At 38.9% G+C, this 22,091-nt stretch overlaps 1 protein-coding gene across 4 annotated transcripts in view; it reads left to right on the top strand.

Moving 5' to 3' along the window:
* Positions 1–3,615: 3,615 nt before the first annotated feature.
* The window catches only part of kcnh6a (potassium voltage-gated channel, subfamily H (eag-related), member 6a), a 30,133-nt gene continuing 11,657 nt past the window's right edge, over positions 3,616–22,091 (top strand). For 2 of the 4 annotated variants that reach the window (XM_079643012.1, XM_079643011.1), the window contains exons 1-7: positions 3,616–4,210; positions 9,455–9,685; positions 11,458–11,607; positions 11,858–11,961; positions 12,943–13,252; positions 14,194–14,396; positions 21,307–21,732. In XM_079643012.1, the coding sequence (XP_079499138.1) occupies positions 4,135–4,210; positions 9,455–9,685; positions 11,458–11,607; positions 11,858–11,961; positions 12,943–13,252; positions 14,194–14,396; positions 21,307–21,732 (1,500 nt within the window). In that variant the 5' untranslated portion in view covers positions 3,616–4,134. Of the gene's footprint in view, positions 4,211–9,454; positions 9,686–11,457; positions 11,608–11,857; positions 11,962–12,942; positions 13,292–14,193; positions 14,397–21,306; positions 21,733–22,091 lie in introns of all 4 variants that reach the window. The other 2 variants (XM_079643010.1, XM_079643009.1) reach the window with 1 other exon arrangement.

The following is a 22,091-nucleotide window of genomic DNA, read 5'->3' as shown; positions in this document are numbered from 1 at the left end:
AGTCCAGGATTAAGCTTTCCATTGCAGGTGATTGTGGTACTTGTGGTAACATGAAAACCTTACATTCTTTGGGATGATGTGTATTGAAGTGTAAGTCGAAGTAAAGCGTCACTGAGTGTGAAGTGCAGTATGTGTCTGTTTTGCCCAGCCCTTATCAGAGGAATGGTGGGTCTCAGGTCTGCACAGAAGGCGACCCTGAGCTGAAGGAATTTGAGGCAGATAAAGCTCTCAGGCGGTTGGGGATCTGCTCCTGACGTTTAGCTCTGAAAGAATTTCCCGTCTACAGTTGTTGGGAAGGGGCAACGATGCGCATTTTCCTTCTCATTATCTTTCCACAGCGGGTGCGAGGTGACCATAGCTGTCATGCAAGCTACAGAAAACATGAATACACACTGTCACCCAATCTCATTAGAAAATGCCAACACTTGTTGTTGGAGTAAACAAGCATGGACTTCCAGGAATTGTAGAGGCATAACCTAAATACCTTTTGCGATATTAAGATTGCCATATGGTTTGCTATCATGAATTCATTCCTTACTTCCCTAATGAGTGGCTTATTATGGGTGCAGCAATAACTTCAACATACTGGAAAGTGCATACCCCAGATTCACAGTTTGTTTAATAAAAAATTTGAAATGTTTGTAAATGTTTATCTGCGCTGAGCCGACATCAAAGATAAAGTTGAAACAATAGGTAGATGAATTGTTCAATACATAATTCATCTGAGGCTCTTTTAATAACTTAATTAATAATTATTATAATATATATAATTATAATATTAATATAATAATTAATATTTCAAGCACAAATGCCCCACATTTACTTGTTCAAGGTACTCAGATTAGATGTGCCGCTTTTGTTTATTTTATGTCACAGTAAACTAAATATAGCTGTTGTATAAGAAAAAGCTATCTGAAGATGTCACCTTAGGCTTCAGGAAATGGTGTAATGCATTTTTAAACATTTGCTGAATATTTCAAAATCCAACAAGCATAATTAAAAACTTCTAGATAATCTCTACAAATGCAAAAACACATTCAACTTTTAAGTTTAGAATATCCTGCTGACTAATAAACAAGCAAAACCTCAAAAGGGACAAAAAATAACATCTTTAGTAGATACATAAAAATTGAACTTCTATGATTGATTTTTAATTATCTAAATGAGCAGATATCAGTCGGATTCTGAACAAAGTCACACTTATTATCCAGTGTTGGAGCCAACACCCTTTGTCTTTATGGCTCTTTGTATTTCGCTGCCCTCTCTGCACAGTCCTGTCCTGGCTCTCACACTAAGGGGTCAGAAGATGGCATGTTGGCTCTGGTTAATTTTAGCCTTCATTTTATCAAGGCCATTGAGACAAAACACAGAGCAACCACCTCAACATGTGAAGCCACTCTCCCTCTGATCTCCAAACACCCTTTACAGACTGAAACCTGTCAACAAACACATAAGCTAATGATGTTTCTTTGGACAAAGTGGAGTGATGGCTTCTTAAGGTCACCAACCTTCACGCTTAAAGGGTCATGAATGGCTCAAAATGGTGTCTATCTTTTTTTGTACAAAAGTGTTTTATTTGTCTTTCAGCTTATTCAAAGTGGAAAGACAGGGAGAAAAAGAAAATGTCTGAGGTATCCATATTTTACATTAATATTAATGTTTTTTTATTGATTGCTAATTGGCGTATAATTAGACGGCACAGCCACGTTTTTTTGAAATCTTTCTTTTCATGTAAGCAGTTTAAGTAAAGCTTTCATGCTTTCGCCACATTGGGACAGAGATCCCACGGTACTGTGCCAAATATTGATATGATTGCAAAAGGTTCAATGGAAATACGATGCAGTCCATGTACCATAACCTTAAAATGTATAACTTGAAGTTTAGTTCATGTTAATTAATGTAGATTGCCATATGTCGTCGGAAAGTCCTTTATCTAAGTAGTATTCCTCTTGTGAGGGGTGAAAAATGTTGTGAGTTGAGAGGAGAGGGAATTTTGCAACTAATCTCTTAAAAAGCTGCATGAGCAATAATTATGGCCTCTATTTGAATCATTTCACTTATAATAGATCTCAGATATCCACTCGAATAATAATATTAAGGACTTTAGTTCAACGCTGATGCAGCTTCAGTGTAGTTCATGCTGTTAGAGATACAGTGAGAGAGACAGTGAAATGCGATAGACTGGCCTGTAAAAAACACTCAGCCAAGATGTTCAATCAAACTTCGGAGGGAGATATTCCCAAACAAAACCAAAAATATGTTGTGTGTGTGCGTGCGTGCGTGCGTGTGCTTGCGTGTGCTTGCGTGTGCGTGTGCTTGAGTGTGTCAAGAAGCCACTTTAAGCCCCCCTCATATGACCTTTAGGTAAACAATTGAAACTCCTAGCCTGGATGTCTGCTGTGTCTCTGAATACAGAGCTTGAGCCTGCTATATGTCTCCTTTTTGGGTTCAGGAAGATGATTGTATTAAATTAAAATCATAATACTCGAGTCCAGGTTAAAACCTGTTGAATATTTACACACACACACACACACACACACACACACACACACACACACACACACACACACACACACACACACACACACACACACACACACACACACACACACACACACACACACACACACACACACACACACACACACACACACACACACACACAAACACACACACACACACACACACACACACACTCAAAAGACTGCACACAAGGGTGGCCTTTTAAAGCTTATCATCACTACAGATTGATATAATACTCCAGAAATGTGATGGCAGCTACAGACAGAGAGAGGTTGCTGCTATTTTGAGCTCAGAGACTTGTGATGTTGAGTGAAGCAGAGTAGACTGATGGGGGTCTGCACTCTGTCAGTGTCAGATCACTGTGTCAACTAATCACAGCTAGTGTAAACATCACTTCAGGACAGGGATTTCAAAATAAAACATCCCTTCATTTAAGAAATATTAATTCATGCTCAGTCCAAACATCTCAACATATCTCCCCAAATCATAACCCCTATTCTTTAATAACCTCTAAATGTAATTATATATTTAAAAGTTCTCACTTGCAAAAGATTTTAGGGGCATTTGAGGGCAGTTTTACAACACTGAGACAGTGCATCTTTAAATATGACCAAACATTACATATATATTTATTTTATATAATTTATGGAATGGGGGGTTGTTGCCCCATGTGTAATGCTTTAAAAAGTATAAAAGTCTCTATTTGTTGAGATTATTCTACTGAATATGTGCAAGTATCAGAATCATTTGTTTACCAAAAAGCTTATTGTGTATTGTACTATTTGTTATTTTTCCTTAATCATACATTTAAAAGATTAGCAAAAATGGCTACTAAACTACTGGTTATCTAATTCAATCAGCTTCTGAATATGTTTTGTAAACTCTAATCCACAAATGAAAATGTACTGACTCAAAATAAATTCCTCTAGCTTGAACATATTTGTTATAGTATAATACTAGTTGTTATGGTATTCGTTTTAAATAAAAAAACGTTTTTGGTGAAAAAAGTGGAATAAATGTAACTCTATTTTGAAAGTGTGACCAAATTGACTTCCGTTTTTGACCTGGATAACAGGCTGACTCGTCGCTGCTGCCAGCCGCTCCCGAGTAGGGTGAAGGGGAGTGGATCAGGGAGTCTGGTCTGAGGGGAGCTTCTTCTCTGCCCTAAGGATCGTGCAGTGGCCAAACTTGAGAGAGAGAATGCTGAGATAATATTAACAAACTGAGATATCCCGGCTTTGTTCTCAACTTCTTCTCCCTAAACAGGTTCCGTCTTCTCCCTTGGGAAGACAACATCGTATGGGAGCTGTTTTTTTTTTTGGCGTAAGAGATGTTGAATGGGTTTTTTGCAGTAGGCCTATCCTAGAATACTTTTTTAAAAATTATTTACTGCGTCTTGCATCTGCTATCGTCCTGGCAACCAGACCTGCTCTCCATCCTCTTCATCCCTCACCATCAGTTGCCTCCTATCCCTGATTTTTGACGCTCCAAGTGGTTACAGGCTGTTTTCTCCACAGGTGGCACTTCATTACCTGCGTTATATTCTGTTTTCTATTTTTACTTTTTTAGTAAGGTTTATGTGTCGGGGAAATATTTTCTCTCAGAACCGAAATGCCCGTGAGACGCGGCCATGTGGCGCTCCAGAACACCTACCTGGACACTATCATCAGGAAATTCGACGATCAGAGTAAGTAGGCTACACATGATGATTTGTGAACATGTCATGCTTTCAGACTTAGGAGGACACACACACAGGTGCACATTGTGATTATAAAACAAATAGTTCTCAGTAGGATATTTTGTATCCATTTTAAACAATTCAGATTTAGCCATATTTTTTTGATCTGTTTGGGTTGGTGGCGGCCAGACCCAAACTGGTGTGCTTAAAAACTTCATAAAAAGAGATCTCCATTAGTCAAATTTCTTGAGAACTGCTAACCAATCCTATATATTTGAAACACATCAAGGGGCCCCAACTCTTTGTTCTAGTGGTTATAATCAGAACTTGGGGGCCAACAGTATATTGTAAACAAATATAGAGCATTTTTGCGAATGGAACTGGATTGAATGTACTTTTAAATTAAAGTCGATTGTTTAATGTGTGCAAAACTTCTTCTTTATATGGTGCCAAATATCTTCTCTTTTTTTTTGACTGCGGTTGCCTGAACAGATGGGAGACGGGTTGGCTTTTAATTAATGTTACATAAATCAGCTTTGTGTCAGGGCCATTAACAGCCCTCTCCCCACTGTTTGAGGTGTTATTGCACTTGAATGTGTTTGTGTGTAATGTAATTAGCTCAAATGTTCCACTGAATGCAAAGAGAGAATTCAGATGTTGGATTGGTCATTTACATTTCTTTAGTTTTTATATTGTTTGTTTATGTTACAAGTATTTCCAATTAAGCATAAAAGTCAGCCCAATTTACGCTTTGTTTTCTCACACATTTACCCCTTAACAACCTCATATTCAAAAATAACAATGTTGTGGATTTAGGGCTGAAAATAACCTTGACATCCTGAGCAGATTCTGACCCAAAATGGAGATGCCGTTTTTTTTGCTCTCAATCAGTTTTAGTCTGATAACATCTGGGGCCAAAAATGCTAAATTCTGTAAAGCTTCTTTAAAGAACTCCACTATGTCATGCCACTACTGTATTTTCCTAAGTGTGTATATGTGCACCCGCAGTCACGTGCACGTGCACGGCCAGGTGAGGGCACATGCCACAGCAGTGCTGCTTAGCAACCTTGTGACGATCAGTGTTTCCGCTCTGAGCCAGATATAATGACTTTGGACAGGATGAGATTTCAACCAGCGGAGCTCACCCATTTACTCTAAACAGAGGGACTGAGGGAAGAGTCCCCTCCACGCATTTGTATGTCATCGGTTTCAACCATTTCCACCACACAATATTAAAAGGGTCAGTCAGTGGATAGGCAAGTACTTTTAAAACAGCTCATTACACTACTCCATTAGCAAGCTTCGAACAAAACTGTCCTACTTTACTTTCATGCTGGACAATGTTTTTGGCATGCTTTTGCAGCTGAAACATATATTACAATCATCAATAACAGGAACTGGATAGTATATTAGCTTGGAATTACTATTAAGGATTTTTTCTGAATGCAGAGTAGAATACTCAAAGGTTTGACATTGCAGGAAAAAACATTTCTGTGGTCCAGTTTCCAGCAGTAGTAGTTTTGATGCTTTACTTAAGTCAAAGTAACGATAAATCAATGGAAAATATTCCACTTGTAAAAGTACAGAAATAATTTGACCTCAATCAAAAAATCAAAGTTCTGGCGACAAATCTCTCTAATTCTTCTTTATTATATAATAACTGCTTCTTTGGTGCAATTCTTCTAAGAATGAGCTGTGCGGACATTTAAATTGATAAATAAAAATAATCTCATGAAATGATATTCCTAGATAGAAGCAACAGTCGGGGCCTTTGAAAGAAAATAGAAACAGTATCAGTAAAATGTCAGATAACATTTTGCAACAACTTGTTAATTCCCTCAAGTTGCGTGAGAGCAGGGAAAGTATGGGATTTGAGTGACAGCCCAGTCCTCCAGCGATTGTACAGTGCAGCTGTAGTGCGGTAGCTGAGCATGGATAGAACACCCCCAGAAGAACCAGCATTTCAATGATTAAAATACTACAAGTGAAAATATATGTAAGTATTGATCATTTGTGTTTGTGCTGTACTATATTACGGTCTGTTTCTTTATTGTGTTAAGTGAGAAGTAAAGAATAGTTGTGCTATGAAAGTTAGATTTAGATACCTTTAGATCCATAACAATGCAAGCTAAGTAGCCTAACAGCAGGGACAGTTAGCTACATAGCTAGCAGTGAGTGAGCGTTCAGACACCGGCGCACACACTCAAACGGACTTGTGTGCCTGACTCAACCAACAGGCTTTCATGATTCTGTTTAGATATGCAAGTATAAGCCATGATAGCTTATTTTATTAACACGCTAATTTGATATGAAAATCAATGCAAGGCTGAGTTTAGTTCTATTCTTTGTAGGAAAACCTACCATCCATGACTGCCACTGAGCTGAGTTTTATTTCCTAAAACATTTATTTCCCTCTCATATTAACAGTGTGGATCATTGAGACAGCGTGGTGTCCAGCGGTCTTATCCCTGTTTTCCCACTTCCTCTGAGGGGACAGCATCAGATCCACGGAGGGGGGGCATGAAGAAAGACCTGCACCATCTTCATCCACGCTGGGCGTTGCTGTTATCACTTGCTCAGTGTCATTTAATTTGACCAAATGTCTTTACATATACATTCATCTTCTGGTTAAAATAAAAATGTTTGTATAATCACTCTTTTGTCTGTATTCTACGTGAAAATGTTAGAGATTCCATTCAAATCTGTTGATTATTCATATCTTCCTCAGGAATAGTTTTATCTTTTAAATTACATTTATTTTTGCTTGACTCAGTTTTTTTCTTCTCTTAAACCCTTAGTTTTGCTTGATTCTGAGAAAGTGTTGCTTTATCTTTATGAAACAAAACTAATCCCATAGAAAGACCCACAAATAAAAGTGCCAACATCTTCTCCTCAGGCTATCGGGGGAAAATATGACATTAGCACCATGGAGTGGTAGACTTTAATCAGATCCACTTAAGCTGATTGTCAGAGGAGACCATGCAAGACATTTTGAAGCGTGTTTGATTAAATCAAACAGTGTAAGTGCAATTGTATTGTGAACATCCTTAGTATTGATTTATTATAAATGTAATGTTAAAGAAAAGCAGTACCTTTTTTACATTTTCAGAAAATAGATAAAGACCAGTATCTGAATTTGTTCAACATCATTTTATTATTTCTTACTATATGAAATATTATTATGACATATACAGTGGGGCAAAAAAGTATTTATTCAGCCACCAATTGTGCAAGTTCTCCCACTTAAAAAGATGAGAGAGGCCTGTAATTTTCATCCTAGGTATACCTCAACTATGAGAGACAAAATGAGAAAAAAAAATCCAGAAAATCACATTGTCTGATTTTTAAAGAATTTATTTGCAAATTATGGTGGAAAATAAGTATTTGGTCACCTACAAACAAACAAGATTTCTGGCTCTCACAGACCTGTAACTTATTCTTTAAGAGCCTCCTCTGTCCTCCACTTGTTAACTGTATTAATGGCACCTGTTTGAACTCGTTATCAGTATAAAAGACACCTGTCCACAACCTCAAACAGTCACACTCCAAACTCCACTATGGCCAAGACCAAAGAGCTGTCAAAGGACACCAGAAACAAAATTGTAGACCTGCACCAGGCTGGGAAGACTGAATCTGCAATAGGTAAGCAGCTTGGTGTGAAGAAATCGACTGTGGCAGCAATTATTCGAAAATGGAAGACATACAAGACCACTGATAATCTCCCTCGATCTGGGGCTCCACGCAAGATCTCACCCCGTGGGGTCAAAATAATGATAGCAAGAACGTGGAGCAAAAATCCCAGAACCACACGGGGGGACCTAGTCAATGACTTGCAGAGAGCTGGGACCAAAGTAACAAAGGCTACCATCAGTAACACACTACGCCGCCAGGGACTCAAATCCTGCAGTGCCAGACGTGTCCCCCTGCTTAAGCCAGTACATGTCCTGGCCCGTCTGAAGTTTGCTAGAGAGCATTTAGATGATCCAGAAGAGGATTGGGAGAATGTCATATGGTCAGATTAAACCAAAATAGAACTTTTTGGTAAAAACTCAACTAGACGTGTTTGGAGGAGAAAGAATGCTGAGTTGCATCCAAAGAACACCATATCTAATGTGAAACATGGGGGTGGAAACATCATGCTTTGGGGCTGTTTTTCTGCAAAGGGACCAGGACGACTGATCCGTGTAAAGGAAAGAATGAATGGGGCCATGTATCGGGAGATTTTGAGTGACAACCTCCTTCCATCAGCAAGGGCATTGAAGATGAAACGTGGCTGGGTCTTTCAGCATGACAATGATCCCAAACACAGCGCCCGGGCAACGAAGGAATGGCTTCGTAAGAAGCATTTCAAGGTCCTGGAGTGGCCTAGCAAATCTCCAGATCTCAACCCCATAGAAAATCTTTGGAGGGAGTTGAAAGTCTGTGTTGCCCAGCGACAGCCCCAAAACATCACTGCTCTAGAGGAGATCTGCATGGAGGAATGGGCCAAAATACCAGCAACAGAGTGTGAAAACCTTGTGAAGACTTACAGAAAACGTTTGACCTCTGTCATTGCCAACAAAGGGTATATAACAAAGTATTGAGATGAACTTTTGTTATTGACCAAATACTTATTTTCCACCATAATTTGCAAATAAATTCTTTAAAAATCAGACAATGTGATTTTCTGGATTTTTTTTTTCTCATTTTGTCTCTCATAGTTGAGGTATACCTAGGATGAAAATTGCAGGCCTCTCTCATCTTTTTAAGTTGGAGGACTTGCACAATTGGTGGCTGACTAAACACTTTTTTGCCCCACTGTAAATGTTTTTGCATGTTACAGTAAAGTTTGCAACGCTCAAAACAGAGCTAAACAAACCAACACCATTAGCATTCATAGCATTAGCTTAATGAAAGCGTGTGACACCAACAGCTAACCATAGCTATATCTAAACTCCCTAACTCTTTATTACAAGATTCTTCCTAAGGCAACTAATTAATGGACTTTGACAATCCGAAATTGTAAGTTATTCAGTTTTCACATGAACAAGGTAGCAGTTTAATGACAAAGTACATAACTGCTAACAAATACTAGCTATCATAGCAAAGCAACATTAGCTATAACTGCCATCTCAGGCCAGACACCATGGAGGTTTGAAGAATTTTAAAGCAAAATACCTTGTTCCAACCCTCACTATGGGACATAAAAAAATTGCTGCGCATGTTTCAACATTGATTTAGTTCCATAACTGTAATATGACTTCTGCCCCTCAGATCGCAAGTTCCTCATCGCCAATGCCCAGATGAAGAACTGTGGCATCATCTACTGCAATGAAGGCTTCTGCCAGATGTTTGGTTTTGCCAGGGCAGAGATCATGCAGCAGCCCTGTACCTGCCAGTTCTTGGTGGGGCCCGGCACCATGAAGAGTGCCCTCGCCCAGCTGGCTCAGGCCCTGCTCGGCTCCGAAGAGCACAAGGTGGAGATCCTCTACTATGATAAGGAAGGTAAAACACTGGAGGAAAGGCAGAGTTGCAACCTCAGATACCTGGGGTCACAGTCCCAATAATCATCTACAGTATGTTTTGCTATCCATCTACTGACAACAACCAAGCTTTTAAATCCCGAATATTAATGAAAAAAAGTGAAAAATGAATTGTATCCACCAGATTATTTGTAACTGTGCTAACTCGCTTTTGTGAGAACATGCTGTTGTTTTCTGTTTAGGAAAGCCAAATTAGAGATGAAACACAGTTCACAATTCAAAATCAGTGAAAAGTTTGATAATCAGGCTTTAAATCATAGAGTGTGTGTGTTCTCAGCACAGTAGCTTCCCCAGCAAAACCACGTTATGTTTTTTTTCTTTTTTCCGAACCTCCAGTATTTATTTGTACATTTGTTTGTATAACCCTAATCCCTAGTCTACTCCCTCTTCAATATCGGTCCCATGCTTTTCTTTTCATATTTTCCACCTTTATTTTCTACAGTGCAACACTTGGGATTTAGAAGAACATCTTTGTGCAAACTAAAATGTAGTTGTCATAGTTTGGAAAACAAGAAGGAATGAAAAGTCTAGAGATGGGGATATTAGATTTGTAAGAAATAACAGAGCAAGAACGACATTTAAACTTGTCAATCGTGGTATTTTATTGAAAGCTTCTTCCTCGCAAAGCTTAATTTCCCTTAGACTCTCTGACTTAATCTAAATGCTTCTGTCAGTTGCAGACTGAACCTGTGCTCAGGTCTGCATTTTGCCCTATCGATCTCTTTCACCTCCTTTTTCACCTTGTTATCTGTCACCTGCCCAGACGCACTGAGGCAGAAACACATGATAGGGGCAAGCAAACACACCAGGCTCAGGAAGATTACTGTCATCCACCATAAACACAAGTACATTTACTGTTTACCTACACAGATACACACACATGTTGCAACTTTGGACATGTGGGCATGGGCAGTCTATGGCACTGTTGTCATGGAAATGCGATCAGCATGCAAGCTTAAATCCACTAAGCATTTACGTAGTTGTTTTGTCTCATGCTCCTTGCTGTGCTTACAAATTGAAGAAGCAGATCAAATTGATACAATGTGATTCAGCTGCATTCACTACCCGGCTGATTTTTTTCCAGAATAGCAATTCCTTTGAGAGTATTTTTTAGATTGGATGTGTGAAAGGGACTGAATACAGGCACTTGATTACCCTGAACTTTAAGTATAATTCAACTGAAAAACCAATAAAATAAATAAAAAAAATAATCGTTTTTTTAATTGCGATTAAAATACGTTTAATTGAGGTGTGTGTGTGTGTGTGTGTGTGTGTGTGTGTGTGTGTGTGTGTGTGTGTGTGTGTGTGTGTGTGTGTGTGTGTGTGTGTGTGTGTGTGTGTGTGTGTGTGTGTGTGTGTGTGTGTGTGTGTGTGTGTGTGTGTGTGTGTGTGTGTGTCCTTCCTTCCGCCCCCCGTTACTTTTTTTAGACCACTGATTGCAGAGTGAAGCGAGACCTGACATATGTTGATCCTGTAGCCTTTTAGCTTTCAGTGTTTCAAATCTGTGTCCCTCCTATTTCCCATTCAAATCATTCATTGTGAATGTCTCTGCCTCCCCCCCACCTCACCTCTCTGTAATATGCTATCTTGTTGGGGAGCTAGCTGATCTGTGTGGGGGTATAGCTCAGTGGTAGAGCATTTGACTGCAGATCAAGAGGTCCCCGGTTCAAATCCGGATGCCCCCTGTTTTTAGTTTTTTTTTAAGTCTATTTCCATCTCTTTCTATGTCAAAAGGTACCTGCAGACCATGCCTGGTGGACATTGTGCCCGTAAAAAACGAGGAAGGAATTGTCATCATGTTTATTCTCGACTTCCAGGAGCTGATTGATCCATCTCTCAAAAAGTCAGGCCTCAGGAACAGAGTCACCCAAGGACTGATTTACTGTAAAGTCTTTAACATATTTTATACCATATTAATGTTGCAACAGCTCACATGAATGACTCTAGGAATGATCATGTTTTGCTCCAGTGATTCACAATAATGAATATGTGTCATGTTATCATATTGATCAGTGTTGACATCTTTATTATTGCTGTATCCAAACCATTAGTTCTCTGTCATAAACATACTGCATTAACATCTGATTTAATACCAAATAAATACATATAACATAACACAGGTTTTTCCTTTCAGGTCAGAATCGCAGGATGAAGATGAGGCTGCCGATGCTCCGGTCAAGGCGACGACCTTCACTTTCCAAAGATCAATTTGAAGGAGTGGTAGTGGACTACTTACAGGTGAGGTTGTGTCCACCCACTCACAGCACACTCAAAGATAATGCAATCCTCTAATACTTAGTGACTGTAGCTAATATCTACAAACAGGACTAATACATATCTGCTTTGCATCGCAGTGACTAAATCTTTGAATTCACTTACAAAACATTAGGCTTTCGTGAAGAGCATAAACCTAAAAGCAGTCTGCTCTAATTACATTTTTTTTATAACCTTGCTGATTTTCCACATATAATTACAGCCATTGTGCTGTTTCAAATGTTAGCTGCCTCAAATAGCAGTAAGAATTGTTTGAAATTTGAGGACTGATTATTCACCTGAAAGTACACCAACAGGAAGAATGAGTGGGAAAATCCATTATTGAGCTTGCCTTTCTCTTCTCAGAATCTCTTTGTACTTTCAGAGTAACTGATCACTGTTTTCATTCATCACTTCTAGTGCAGAATATTTCCTGGAAGTCAGTATACCTGACCGAAACTGTATTGGATAAGACAAATGTAAACTTTGAGTCTCTTTGGCAGCGATGAAACAGTATTTTCTGTTAAAGGACTTGTGCCGTGTTGTAAGCTACACGTTTATTTTCTAAAACAATTGGTTATTTCTAAAATTATTCTCTGTACTCCATAGTATGGCTGGGATGAAATAGTAAATCGATAAAACTTCTAATACGTTTATTGTGGTGAATTACCATTATCCGGATAATCATAAATATCCTCACATGAACGAAGGATTGCTGTCATGGTAGGGAAGTTTTAAAAAGAGTCTGATTAAAAAGAAATACATTAAATATTATTTAAGAAGGAACAGACTCACACACTATTGGTGTTTAATATGTATCCTAACCTTAAGTGCTGTTTTAATAATATTTTAATGATTATTTGGATAATATTGCAAATATTTTGCTGAAGATAATCATGACAGTAAATTCTCAGATCATCACATTCCTAAACTTAAAACGTGGCTCCTGTTCTCTGTCCTTGACAGCCAAACAACGAGGAAGTCCCCCTCAGAGAGTTTCGGATCCCATCCAAGGAGAGCTGCATGCAGTCCGAGACAGAAGCCCTGATAGAACAGGACCTGGACCCCCCCTCCCCTGTGGCCCAGCCCTCCACCAAGCGGCGCTCCCTGCTGACAGACCACCTCGACCCCGGGAATGCCTTCCCCCGAGGAGCCTTACCTCTGAGCTGTTCTCGGGACAGTGTCCGCAGCCTCAGACGAGCCTCGTCACTGGACGACATTGATGGCATGAGGGCAGAATGGAGCGATCGGCCTGGAGACTCCCGAACCAACAGTAGTGAGTGTCTGACTTTGTGGTTAGAAAACAGGAAATTACGTAAGTTGAATCATATATGACCTGTAATTTTGAAAATAAATGATTGAACGATTGTTCACTTTGTCTAAATACAAATATGGTCTTTTCAATGTTGTTAAAATAAAAAAATAGCTACTGTCTTTGAGACTGAAAGGGTTATTAAAAGAATAAATACACATCACCTTTGAAAATGTGGTTCATTAAGAAATTACTATCAATAAGCCTTTCTCCAAAATGGATTATTTTTACAATGAGGATTGAACGATGAAGGCAGAAGAGGTTTACCCCACCAAGTCCATTATATTCTTTATATGTACAAGTACATCCATGTACACAGGTATAATTGCATCTATAAGTACACATCAGAAATCATCATTATCAAACAGCAAAGGTAAAGAAAAAATCAGATGTCCAACATCCATAAGTCAGTGTGATTCATTCTGAGCATGCGCTGCTTGTTCCAGCAGAGACACAATCAATCCCTGTGTCTCTTTGTGTGTATGATTGTGTGTGGGTCTGTGGTACTTTTGTGGTAGAATTGTGCATTATCGCACATATATCCTTCTATTCCTCCTGTTATTTTCTGAAGTATCTTTTGGAGTCTTTCTCTGTATAACATTTTCTTTCATTTCCACTATGTGTTAACGCCTGTATGCCCATCTGTGTCTTGAGGCTGAGTTGAAATGCTGTCCTGATAGTGGACAAAAAACCTCTTGTTTTAGAAAACCTTTTAACTGTGTTATATTTTAGTTTTAACATTTGGTCACGAATTGACATCCCCACACACAGCTAATGTAAAAGATCATATTATCACTTAAATACAGATATTCCAATGTGTTCTGTTCTTGTTTATTTGTATTCACATCTGTATAATTTGCATAAATGATCTTGATCTGTGCTGATGTTGCTGCTCTCTGCTGCAGATCTGAAGCCGAGCGTTTTGAACTCCACGTCAGACTCGGACCTGATGAGACATCGAACCATCGGCCGCATTCCTCAGGTTACTCTCACCTTCGGCTCGGACAGGATGAGACCTCCTTCCCCAACGGAAATTGAAATCATTGCACCCAGCAAGATTAAAGACCGAGCTCAAAACGTCACAGAGAAGGTCACACACGTCACTCAGGTAAGTCAAGCCCATTAACATCTCAGTGAAGAGAGATAGACGATAAAACCTATTTGCCTTTATTTCTTTCTATTTCAATCGTTCTTTACTGTCAAGGGGTGAACACTGAGGCATGAACTCAATTGCACGACTCAAAACTCAGACTCAGATAGCGTTTCAAAATAAAGACTTTACTGGAATTTTGCACAGTAATAAAATAAGGAAAACAAAACACTCTTTCGAGGAAAACTAGAATCGTGATCTATAGCATAGGTCCGTGAAAGGTCTGTGAGGTAAGCCGATACGTAGGTCTTCGAGAGACAACGAACTGACAATTAACAGGTGGGAGCTAACACAATATATACACAGGTAAAGGGGACACAGTTGGAAACAATCAGGGCGGGGGAAATAATCAAGGACGCAGGAGACAGAAAGGGGAGGGGAGCGTGGAGGCCTGAAATGAGAGTAAGAAATAATTAAGGGCATAGACATAAAGCACAAGACAAAGGGACATGACAACTCTAACATAAAGAATAAACTTTCACTATAAGTTTCTTGGACATGACATTTGGTCAAAGTTACTGGACACAGTATTGTTGTCGGTTGCTTCCACCTATTTATTGTTCAAAAATGTAATTGTGTGACCTCATTTAAAGTAATTTGTAGTAATTTTTCAATTCGAAATTATCAACATAATTTACCAAATAATTTCTGTTCCAAAGAAAACCCATTAAGATGGAGGAATAGAATATCAATTCATTTGAAACCTGACAAATATAACACACAACTTAATTGACTTAATACAAAAACAAATCAGGTGAGATGAGTCCAATTGTTCTGAGTGCAGTTTCCTTCATTTCTGGAATTTTCTACTTAAGTATCTCTACCATGAAGACAGAAAATAAGACAGATTGTTGCACTGGAATCAATGTTGTTTTGTTCATGGAAATTATTAAGTGGAAATAAAAATGATCTCCTGTTCTTATTATTATTTATGAATGGGATTTATGTTTTGCTTGTTTGGATGGAAAGATTTGTAGGATTAATGTCTTTTGATAACTTCAGGTTTAGCCTCATATTTAGAGGTTTTCTCAAAAGCTTAGTCAAGTAGCTATTTTTCCTGAAACTAAACACTTCACATCACATCATGTTACATCTCCTGTCATCCTGCAGGACACGTCCAGGCCATTATTTCCGTTGATCTCCTTGCGCTGTCACCTTCATCATTGTCTCTGCACATAGTTCAGACAAAGACGTCCAAAAATGTTTGCTTGCTGCTGGCTCATTGAAGATGCTAAAAGACATCTGCAGTCACAGGGTGAAAGTGTGAAAAAAGAATATCTCACCTGAGGTGTGAGCCACCTGTCATCACACCACTGTGCGTCAGTGCACATTTTGGGCACACTGTAACCTCAAACAGAGACGTGATGAAAAAAAAACAGTGGACTTTTATAAGTAGAAATAGGAAGGTATTCAATCTAAAAGTATTCTTCATAAAGAATTGCCACTATCAGACATTCAGCATGATTATTACTATGAGTAAATAAAGGAAGTTCGGAAAGGGGAGGTTTTAGTGCTTTCTCGTTTCACATCTGCATTTGTTTTGTTGTTTTTTTACAGTTTTGCATTTACATAGGACAAACAAAAGAATGAGTATTATTCCCTGATATACTTGCAGCTTCCTTGATAGGAGATCACTCCTTCACACCAGTTGGCTGAGTGGTATCAACGGCCAGCTGCACAATGTGGAGCAACATGACTTCTGTGGCCCTGGAAAGACTGAAAGGAAGAACAGAAGGCCTCCTAAAATGCCTGGCAGGAGCACTTAACTTGTTATCTTGACTTTGCTGAGGTAGAAAGCAGAAAGTTATTAGAACTATCTGTCTCTGTTATGTCTCCGGCTGACAGACCACACACAGGAAATGTTCTCCTGTTTCCAGCACAAATCAACCTGGTGTTTGAAGTAGCTGTTTTTACATCACAGTGATTTAATTAACTTGAGGAAATGTGTCTCCTAATAACAGTTTAATTACTTTTTGGACATTCAAACAGACTAAATGACATTAAGAATGATTATTTGTCAGTATAAAAGGTATCTTGGCAGACTAGAGTACTGTCCTCCCCCTTGGGTGTGTGAGGGTGTATGTGGTGATGGTGTGAGTGTGATTGGGGATCACAGTCTGAAGCTGTCTGCAGGAGTGTGGAGAAGTCCCGGTGAGATCACTGAACAAAAATATAAACGCAACACTTTTGTTTTTGCTCCCATTTTTCATGAGATGAACTCAAAGATCTAAAACATTTTCTACATACACAAAATAACCATTTATCTCAAATATTGTTCATAAATCTGAACAAATCTGTGATGGTGAGCACCTCTCCTTTGCCGAGATAATCCATCCCACCTCACAGGTGTGGCATATCAAGATGCTGATTAGACAGCATGATTATTGCACAGGTGTGCCTTAGGCTGGCCAAAATAAAAGGCCACTCTGAAACGTGCATTTTTGCTTTATTGGGGGGGTCTGGGGGGGTCCGAAAACCAGTCAGTATCTGGTGTGAGGGTTAGGATTAGGGTTAGGGTTAGGGTAATGTTGTGAATCGAGTGGCCCATGGTGGTGGTGGGGTTATGGTATGGGCAGGCGTATGTTATGGACGATGAACACAGGCCACTCGATTCACAACATGAGGCTATTGAGTGGCACTCGCTGCCTGATGCCAGTGACCTTGGTGTCTGGAGCTAATGGAAGTGGAGGGCAGTGGGAATGCTCTCTGTGCATCCGTCAGACCTCTAACTCCGCTAATAGAATCACACTGCAGTCCTCTATTACCATAGTGTTTATGGGCTGATAAGGGTAGACATTTCTTGTGAATTGGGTAAACATATTAACTTTTTATATAATTGTATATCTTTGAACAGTCTAATGTGACATCTTATTTCATATGAACTAATTTGCCTACATTTCCAGAACGGAAAATTACATAAATGCAGGTTCAAAATGCAGATCTAATTTGTTAACATATTAGAGTCAAAGGTCTGTACAGAATGATTGTTTGTAAATCTCTTACTCTATTGCTTCAGTAATCAGAAAATATTGTCAACTGTCTAAAAAAAAAAAAGATTTCACCATTATTTAAGATAAGATGTAATTTATTAATCACAATTTGGGAAAACATCTTGTTTCAGCAGCATAAAACAAAACAAGGCATTGCACATCATAACAAATTAAACGAGTAGAAATAAACAATTCTAAAATAGAAACATCTCAAAATAGAAATAGAAATGAACCAGCATTAGAGAGTAAGACAAATATCAGGCTTTGAATGATATATTAACAAACCCTCCTGTAAAAACCTTCAGAATACAGAGAGGGATACAAATGTAAATGTTGGTGTTTGTAAGTGCTACTGTAGTGGAGCTTTCTGAAGTTTGAAAACATTTTTTTTTTAAATGTCCTTCAAGCATTTGTATTATAAAACTCCATACATCTTGCAAGACATATCAGGTGAACAGTGTAACATTTTAAAGTCTTTTGACTCCCGAAATGGATTAATATTTATGTCCTAAAATGGTATATTAAGATATGCAATGGAGGCATTATCTAATGCTAATCTACATAAAAATGAGCTAGTAAAATATAACCCTTGATGCATATTTTGGAGATTTTTGTAACCCCTGAAAGAGGACATGAAATGGGAGCAAAATAGCCCAAAATCTCAAAAAAGTTTTTTATGGCTGTATTGTCTTGCCCATAAACAGTTAGACCAATAGTCATATCATATGGGGTCACGGACGAATGTGAAGCCACGAAGGTCAGGTTTTAGGTCACAGTAATCATTGCTGCTGTCATATTGGGAAAAAAATGGTAGCATTGGTCAATAAGTATATCGAGTTTTCAAAAGAAGGATCATGTCAATTAAAAGTTACTCAATCTATAAACACATTTTTCGTTTTATTTTGCTTTTATCACGTCATACAATAAATGTATTAATTTTCTTGTTTTTATAATTGGATTTCGATTGGCACCTTACAAAAAGGGAAACGAAGGTTGCTATTGATCTTTGGCATATTGATTTGTCTGCATAACATGAAGCACACAGTGTGATTCACCAGACTGTGGCTGTAAAACACTGGTAACCGTAGGCAGCAGAAGTGTTTTTATGCTGCCCCCTAGCTTTGAAGTAGACCTCACAGGAACACACATTACATCTAATTTAGCTGACGTTTTTGTCCAAAGAAACTTACAAAACAGTCTAATTGGCTGTATTAATTCCCCAAAATATGGTTTTTGGCCAGATTTCTGGCCGCTGTGAGATTTATTTGAGTGAAATCTGAAGAAAAATCAGGCTTCCGCTATCAACAGTTAAGAATAAAGTGTGGAGTGCTAAAGCAAGGCTATTTCTGCTTTAAGTCATTATTGTTTGCGGACGCCATCATTCAAATAGCCAATAGATCATTTTTGTTATGTTTAAAGGAGGATCCTATAGTGAGGGCCGGACTACAGGGAGAGGGAGGAGAGAGAGGGAGATACAGAGAAATTGATAGGGGTTTCCTCCCCCCTCTGTATCTCTCAGTCTACTGCTGTTAAACCGAACGCGCTTCACCATGAGCTTCAAGCTTAAACTGCAGCCTGTGAGTACCTCAGCCTTACTGAGTCTCTCAAGCCACCTGGTGCCCTCCCAAAACTCTCCCTTTCCCTGTTGAGCTCCACTTCACTGTTTGTTTGTTTCTTGTCACCTCTCCTCTTCTTTCTCCCTCTTTTGTCCTCATATTGTCATGCTCCAATTTGCCCCTTCCTGCTCACCTACTGTAACTGCACAGGTGAGCAGCTTTGTCCAGGTTAGGCTTATGCAAAGGTTGTATCTCTTTGTTTGAACAGTTTTTACACAATGCATTTGAGTTGCTGCTTTTTTAGGTTTACTTTAAGGGTTTTAAAGCAAAGAAATGGCTGTGTTTTTGTGTTAAGCGTGGAATAAGACAAGACACGGAGGATGCATCGAAGAATTGTGTGTTTTACATTTCTGTAGTTCTTTATGGTTGAAGTTTTGCAAAAAGAAAATTCGCTGAAATAATAATAATAATACTACATGGGATTTGTCTAATGCCTAAAGACGCTTGAAATGAGTTACATGTGAGAGATTTGTTTTTAATAGCAGATAATCTACAGTCCAGCCTGTGAGTATTTACTAAGCTGTTATTTCAACATTTAATGTCCTAGAAGCAGCAATTTCATATGTTTCAAAGTTGCTTCATTATAAATCCGGTTCAGTCTTTAAGCTTTCCTTTTACTTCCCACCTCAACTATCAGCCTCTATTTAAACAGTAAACTCTTGCAATGTTAATTATAAAGTCAGAGAAGTGACACAGAGCTGTTGCATGCGAACTGGTGGTGGCAGTTGTTCTCTGGTTGTCATTATGAAACAGAACTGCGAACAACATCAATAACAACATTTCCTGGATGAGTGAACTTTTGCTCGTGTTTACATTCTCATTAGCATGTTGTCTTTTCACATCTGTTCACCTACTGTGGTCAGTTGCTGACACACAATGAAGTGCCAGGGGTTTGTGTGTTCAGTAAATCCTATGAGGTCTCCCACTATAACATATTTTAATTTTACTATGCCCTGTCTTTTGCTCATTAAAAAACAGAATAACGGTGGAAGCTAACATCCCTCTGTCATGAAAGGCCTGATTCCCTGGAAAGCTGTACATAAACTTCATTTACCCTCATTTTTTTTTCACCAAATATGGCCATGGACAAAATTTGTAACATTTTTAATGTGCAATTTACTTTGACTATGTCTGATTACTGTTTTTATCTAAGCTTGAAAAGTCTAGACTAGAGTTTAGTAACCATGTTAGACTTACATTTTGGTTCCTGTGTAAGTCTATTTGTTGGCTCTAAAGCTACTTGTCATACAAGTCCTGCAAATGTTATTATGCAAATCAAAATGCAAATTAGAGTCCCACATCTCTCATGGGATAGTTGGTCAGCTTGAGCAAGGATGTAAGCAGTGGGATAACAGAAATATACAATTTGTCGGGAAACATTTGTAGGACTTGGGGTTTTTATTGGCAGTAAGTACAAATATAATGTTCAAAACTATGTTTTTATTATTGGATTATCACCTGAAACTAAGAAACCTTTTGTCTTTAAAGGAGTTCTTCATTGATACAAAGTGGCAGGTCTGCCATATTTCAAAAAGAGCCCAGATTGGACAAACTTGAAACTGCTCTATAAATGGGCTTCACATTTGTACGTTACCTGAAGGTCACATAATAACTACATGAATGGATGGGAGAAGTGAGCGTAGGGGTTTTAAGTTGATTGCAATCTGAAACCTCACCACGAGGTACCATTAATCCTACTCACTGCTATTTTAAATCTGCCAAATATATATCTGTATAATTAACTAAAATGACTCCTCTGCATGGCTCCTAATCAATGCCGGCACTTATTCTGGTCGACAATTGATCTGAATTCTAGTAGAAGGGGGTCCCATGGTGCAACATTGACAAGTGAAGATGCAAGGCGCAATTTAAAACAGCAGTCGGTGATTTGACTTGTGCCTGTAGAGAGCGGACTGAGTCTTTGGTTTTTCTGCAGAACTTGATGCAGGAAAAATCCTAAAAATGTCCAGATCATGTCATACGCTCATAGGCCAAACACAAGCGTTGTTTGTGGGTTTTTTGCTGCTTTATGAAATGTGCATATTGGGAAACTCACTCAGTGTGCTCTGTTGGTGAACATATTTTTAGGAAGTTATCACTACTTTTGATTCCCTTGACCTGTCAGCAGGATTGGCTTTGACATTTTTTATGAAGAAACTTATTTTTAGCTCACATCTATAAAGAACAGTCTTTCACACTTTGTATCCTACTGAGTTACCTGTATTATTAATAACACTATCATTATCCTGTCCATCTCTTTAGGTGTTGTCTCTCGGTGCTGACGTTCTGCCAGAGTACAAGCTCCAGGCCCCTCGCATCCACAAATGGACCATCCTTCACTACAGTCCCTTCAAAGCAGTATGGGACTGGGTCATCCTGCTGCTGGTCATCTACACCGCCATCTTCACACCATACTCGGCCGCCTTCCTTCTCAACGAGGTGGAGGAAGAGCGGAGGAGAACGTGCGGCTACACCTGTGACCCGCTCAACGTAGTGGACCTGGTGGTGGACGTCATGTTCATAGTGGACATCCTCATCAACTTCCGGACCACCTACGTCAACCAGAACGATGAGGTGGTCAGCCATCCCGGACGCATCGCTCAGCACTACTTCAAGGGCTGGTTCCTCATAGACATCGTGGCCGCCATACCCTTCGATCTGCTCATATTCCGCTCTGGGTCTGAAGAGGTGAGAAAGAAGGGGAGACATTGGCCTTTTGTCTACTTTTACTACCCAATGTTGTGTGAAAACGATAAACACATTTTCTTTCACAACAGACACAGGGTCAAACTACCAAACCGGTCTCTCTGTGCAGCAACTAACGTTATTGATGACTCTGTTAAAAGGGATATTTTGGTGTATCACCTAGATGGCAGTCGGCAAACCTCAAGTTTTGAGATAAAATAGAAGTACTAGCACGGAAAATAATCAAAATAGCATTGTTCACTAGTCACTTCAGTTCAAATAGCGTTGTTGACTATTGTCACACGGGTGCAAATAATGTTTATGTAAAATAACGTTAAAGCGGTTTCAATATGATATTGATA

The sequence above is a fragment of the Notothenia rossii genome (genome assembly GCF_949606895.1).
Source record: "Notothenia rossii genome assembly, chromosome: 8".
Classification (NCBI taxonomy): Eukaryota; Metazoa; Chordata; class Actinopteri; order Perciformes; family Nototheniidae; genus Notothenia; species Notothenia rossii.
This window is presented reverse-complemented; position numbering and strand designations above follow the sequence as displayed.